Source organism: Chanos chanos, chromosome 10, assembly GCF_902362185.1.
Source record: "Chanos chanos chromosome 10, fChaCha1.1, whole genome shotgun sequence".
Lineage (NCBI taxonomy): Eukaryota > Metazoa > Chordata > Actinopteri > Gonorynchiformes > Chanidae > Chanos > Chanos chanos.
Genome location: NC_044504.1, coordinates 9,401,298 through 9,407,297, shown reverse-complemented (window position 1 = coordinate 9,407,297; position 6,000 = coordinate 9,401,298). Strand labels below are relative to the sequence as shown.

The window sequence follows — 6,000 nt, the reverse complement described above, 5'->3', positions numbered from 1 at the left end:
AGTCCTATGGTCCAAAACATTAAACAGAAAGGATTGCTGGGGAAAAAATGGCATAGACTGTTCCAGCAAGCAGTGGCAGACAAACATGCCAGCTGTACACCCTTACAGGAAACGAGACTGATTTCCCAATTCTGCGCTTACAGGGTTTTGATCGATTTATTTCTCAATCCTGCACTTACAGGCCTTAGATCAATCTCCTGCCCATCCCTGCATGGTTCTGAGTATGTCCTGCCAACAATCCTACAGTTTACTGTTGGGCATTTGTGTATGTTGGTAAATCATAATAAAAAGGTGCAGAGATGGATTTTGGTTGTAGTGTTCTTTCATTGAGGCTCAATGATGGTACAGGCGAAGCAGGAGGGGAGAGGAGAGAAGACACCTCTGCACACATGGTTACTGAGTCTAAGGAAAACCACTCCTGGGGATATACCCAGAGCCCGCACGGCTTTTGACCATGTGTGTCTTAGGTAACAGGCACCTTTAACCAATACCTGAGAGAAAAACAAGTGTTTTCTGGTTCATATCACATGTAAATAACAAGGTGTAAATGACCATCTATATATATGCAAAGGCAAAGATTTTGCAAAGTTTTTAAATGTTAAAAAAACCCCAAAGTTTTAAAAAACTATACTGCAAATAAATTATTCATCTGAAACTTATACATCAGGCTATATTAGCAAAAGTTGATGCTGAGCATTGTTATCATGAAAGTACAACACAGACACAATACACTTCCACTTTGTTGTACTATGGTAACAACGTTTTAACTTTGTCTACTCTGAGGAAGCACCAGTGATCTGTAAGAGGAAGAGGAAGATCTGGACAATGTCAACGTATAAAGACAGAGCTCCAAAGATGTACTCCTCCGGACTGATGGAATGTCTTCTGTTTCCTATGAGGAGCTGCGTGTGGTATGCCAAAAACTATAAGGGTAAACGTAAAGATGGAACACTGTAATACTATGCAGGAGAGAGCCCATCCACATACAGCTGACACCGATAGAAACAAACTGAATTTTCTGCAGTCTTACCAAAGTGTAAACTATCGCTCCAATCGCACCATACAACATGTGGAGCCAAGGTACCTGACAGATCACAGACATTTTGTAAAACTGATACTTGGTATTCAACGTCAGTTTATATAATCATTACTTCTTTTACTTCTAAGCAGTGACTGAACAGGTCATTACAAACTCACAGAACCACTAAGAACCATAAATTGGCTCCAGTAAGATCTGAACTTAAGGTATTTTCAACAAAAATCAGAGGAATCAACCTTTTGGAAATACTCAAATGGCAAACTTACTTCAGTAATTATCTCTGAAACAAGTCTGCATGATTTTGATTGCATAGAGTCATACTTCTTCATTAACTTTGCTTTCTATGCATACATTTCATTGATCAGGGACACTTACATACTGAAAGGACAGCACAAAGGCTGTGACGAATCCAGGACACACAACAGACCAGTGCAGGATGTGAAATCCACCTACACGAAAAGATAAAAAAATTTCAGTTTGATTTCTTTATTGATTGATTGAATTTGTGTGTGTGTGTGTGTGTGTGTGTGAGTGAGTGAATGTGTGTTTTTCTTGGTATCAGTGTACATAGAAGTCATTTAAGATAAAGACAATCATAAATGAAACTATCACATTTCACACTCTTCAAATGATAGAGCGACATGGAAAGGAAGTTCCTGTTTGATCTGGAGAAATTTGGAAACATGAAAATTTAACATGATTTTGGAAGGGCCTAGCATGACACATTTACGAGAAAAAACGTGAATGTTTAACGGAGGACAGGCGATCATTGTAAGCTGAGATAAAGGAGTTATTTGACACTGACAACAAGGCCACATTCACACACGCCCAGTTGATAAGAGTCTCACAGCTCAGTCAGTGCAGGGCTTTTGTAAGCTGCTTTACCTTGATCTGAAAGCAGAAAACGGTGACAGTTATACACACTAATGCTGTAATTCCAATGGCTAGGAACACTGCTTTGGTGTCATGATAACTGAAAAAAAAAAACGCAACGAGAAATGAGAGAGAAAAAAGGCCGTTATTGCAACGACAAACTTGTGTGCTGATCCACAACAAACATTTTACACAGTGTCGCTGGACTGATATTGAATCTGACCTTGATATTGTTCCAGTCATGTAGGACAAGGTTAGAGTCTATGAAAGAAGTACATATGATTGATATGATTAATTCATTTATATGCTGAAAAAAACATTTGAAATTTTACCTGTTTTAGAAGTACACATCAAATAAAGCTAAACTTATTAGCTTGCTAAACATAAGCCACATATTTGTAAACTGCTCAGGAGTAGCATCAAATTTACACTCTGCTGACATGGCAGAATGGTACTCACAAAGACAGCCAACAGAACTAGATTCCATGGGTAACGCCTCCTAAAGACAGTGGTTGATTGTTCGTGATGCAAAAAGTAACATCCTGCTATGCACTCAACAGATGAAAAGTGAAATGAGGTGTCTCACATAGAGAGAATGTAAGGAAGCTCACCTAGGTCCCTCACAGCAGACCAGGACCAGGTAAGTGACAAAGAAAACACCGCTGATAAAAGAAACACATCAAAGTGTTCAGACATAACCACATGCTTTCTACATGTCCTAAGCTTTTTCATTACATCACAGGTCACCGATGAACGCTGGTAATATTACAGAGATGTCCAATGACAGAGAGAATTCAGTAAAACAAGTCCTGAGAACACAGGGTGAGAATATGTCACATAAATGAATAAACTTATTTTGTTCTCTTTGCCTGATCAATGCATTTAAAAGAACAATTCACAATGAAGCCCAATAAATGCCTGGATGCTGGATTACGGACAGACGCACAGGATCACTGTAACAAAAGATGTAAATAAAATCATACAGATAAATGACTCAGGTGAGAAATAGCAGTAATAGCAATAGTGACATTTTTTAAAAAAAATAATATTATTCGTGATATATAAAAATAAACCAAAAAAATCTAATGCTGTAGGCCTATTGTATTTCTACAATTTCATAAATGCATTATAAATGATAGTTTTTATATATGGAGTATAACTATATATAAAATTCTATAAACTGTGTTATCTTTATTTTAAGGGTCAAATAGGCTTTGCAGCTCCAGATGAATTTTATTTGGTGGGAGAGGGGGCAAATATGCCTCTTTTGATAGATCAGGGGTCTGCAACCTTTATTATCATATTTAACATGATATTTTGTTTTACAAAGGGAGGCCGTAACAGGAAGTGTATTGGATTTTCCATTCAGCAACAACATTTACCATGTGTCGTCATAGTTCAGACGGTTTGTACTCAAACACGTTCATTTTTCAAAAATATGAAACATGATTTCAAAGAATGCGCTTATGAGCCTTTGATTATTTGTTTAAACAGTTTTCTAATCACTGATAAAATGTAAGGATGCAAACTGAGTTATTCCAGGCTATGAAACACGACCTTTCTCAATTGCTCATCAGTCACATCACCCGGCAGCCAGACTAACCAAATAGCATATTATTGCAGCATAACATGCAGGTTACTCTAAAGCAACTAGCGCAGTACAGTTAACCTCATAAATCAGTTTTACTTGCCACGTTAACTTTCCTCTCTGAAAACTGTAGCCCGTTCTATAAAACAGTCAATAAAACGTCGATCTAATGTTGTCCAACTAATGTGTAATGTCAACTCAGTGTTCGACAGAGGGCTATTGTCCGAACTACAGAACAGCTGACGGATTCTGTTCCACTATTCTAAGAATCTCAGTTTGTCTGCTGTTCGTGCTGTTTCATTTTCAAAACTTTTTATCTTGGTCATGTCATGATACACCAACTGAATGTGTTCTCCGTAAGTGGACTTTTCAATATTTTCAATAAATAACACACGAGTCCTTCGAGGCTCAAATCATGGGGAAGATCTTTATTATCAGTCACAATACATTAGGCCTTTCAATTGTGCTCTAGAACACATCCACTGGCTTCTCCCGTTCAAGAGAAGAGAAAGAGTGCAGTCCTCATTTGAACACTTATTGCCTTAAAATGTATCATGACTGAAAATAATGACCAAGCTTACATGATCAGAGACTGTAAACAGTCAGGTCAAGGAATTAGGTGTGAAAAGGCACTGTACAGCACCCTCCAGGGATAAGTATGATTACTGTCTTGGGTGTTAGACATCACTAACATCTTGCCTTTTCGTTCTTTAGTAAAGTCATAATGCGATTGCTATTGCAGTCAGTCGTGCTGTAAAAAATGCCTTTTTATGGTTGTCATTTAAACATGTAGCAGAGAACTCTTTTTGTGGACATGTGGTCATTCCTTTTTGTATTGTCTGTCATTTCTGTTCCCCAGCCCTCTTCCTGTTCTTTAGAGTATGGATGTTTACAGAATATGTTGGCTCAGATTTGGTTCCTTAAAATCTGTATTGCATAACTCTAGGCTGCATTGCAAAAGACATCAGATATTACAGCATTGACCTCTCACCCTCACTGTTGATCGCTTTAATACTTAAAGCTTCCTTCCTGGCCCTTCTCTGGTAAAGACTGTAATCTTCCTCTTTGTGTTCAGTACCTACAGGGGTGAAACAAACTCCCATAATTGTCTTTGTCAGAGATTGCCAATATTCCTCCTGGAGATCTATTGTCATTACGGACAAGAGATGTCCAACTCTTGCTCCAGCATTCATATCCTAAAGGCATTCGTCGGCTCACGAATTAGATCATGGATGGAACAACATTACGCCTGAAGATTGCCCCCAGGGAACAAGACTTTGGTCAAACACAAGCCAAAAGCAGAATAACAAGGGCTAAATGACAGGTTGATTTAAGTTCCACAGATTTAGGCTTGAGAGGCATAACTCATGATGACCAGACTCGGAAAACTCTCAAAACAGAGTGGACTTCACCAACAATAAACCAAACCAAAGGAGCAAAAACACACACAGGTCAAACCAAAGACAGGTGAAGGTGATTACTGTATATCTGACTGATTATTAGAAAAACGAGTGTAATTAACAGGTGAGCGGTAGACTGGCAAAACAGACTACTTATTGGCCAGCAGAGAGGAAGGTTAGGATGGAGTAATGATGACAAATAGTTTACTCTTCAATCAGTATGGCACCATTGGCACTCTAGTGTGTACAATTGTCTGCAAGTTTGATTTATTTCAGATGCTTCATACAGTTTGTGAATATTCAGTTGATTTCTGTGATGTTCATCAAATTTATGTTCTTGATACTCAAAGGTGACAAAATTTTTAAAAATCATCATTTTGTATGCGTTTCAAGAGAAGAAATCAAAAGTGCAGAGGGAATTGTCAATGTGTCGTAACAGATTGTCTGACGTCTACTTTGAGAAACCCTGGAGAAAAGGAGAAGTGGAAAATGAAAAGGTTACAACGCTCAGTGTAACACAGACAAAAATGAAGGGATTAAAAGAAAGGACAAAGAAAGTATGTGACAATTCCAAAGCTTTAAAGGAACTGAAAGGTAATTATGTTAACCATTGTGTTGTCTGCTCAGTCTATGTCAGTGGACATTTTCATGTCTGTACATGTGTTTACGTGAGTGAAAGGGTAGGTGTGCGTGCGTGTGTGTGTGAGAGAGAGAGAGAGAGAGAGAGAGAGAGAAAAGGTGGGTGTTTGAGTGAATGAGTAGGTGGGTGTGTTTGGGAATTTTTCATTAGAGCCTTGAAAAGTTTGTCACTGTAGCTCTAGTCAGCATACGAAAAGTTGAAATTTCACTGCCATCCAGTCTTGAGTGTTGTGTCTTGTGACTTTTAAAGATAGTTAAACAGTGTGGAGCTTCGTGTACTCTTCTCACCTAATGGATGTTCCAACATCTAAGAAGAAACAGATCTCTCTGTAGCTGTGAAGACCATCCTGACTGTTGTCCTGTTTCTCTATCTTAGCCATTATGTCTCTTTTGTGAGTATGACAGATAGACACATACTGAATGACTGGCATAGCTAAACACAAAAACCACAATTAAACTTC

At 38.3% G+C, this 6,000-nt stretch overlaps 1 protein-coding gene across 1 annotated transcript in view; it reads right to left on the bottom strand.

The window, feature by feature from the left end:
• Positions 1–773: 773 nt before the first annotated feature.
• The window catches only part of LOC115822763 (protein lifeguard 3-like), a 110,127-nt gene continuing 104,900 nt past the window's right edge, over positions 774–6,000 (bottom strand). Inside the window, exons 11-13 of the mRNA XM_030786681.1 lie at positions 1,415–1,488; positions 1,031–1,084; positions 774–923 (exon numbers count right to left, since the gene is read on the bottom strand). Of these exons, the coding sequence (XP_030642541.1) occupies positions 774–923; positions 1,031–1,084; positions 1,415–1,488 (278 nt within the window). The remainder of the gene's footprint in view (positions 924–1,030; positions 1,085–1,414; positions 1,489–6,000) is intronic.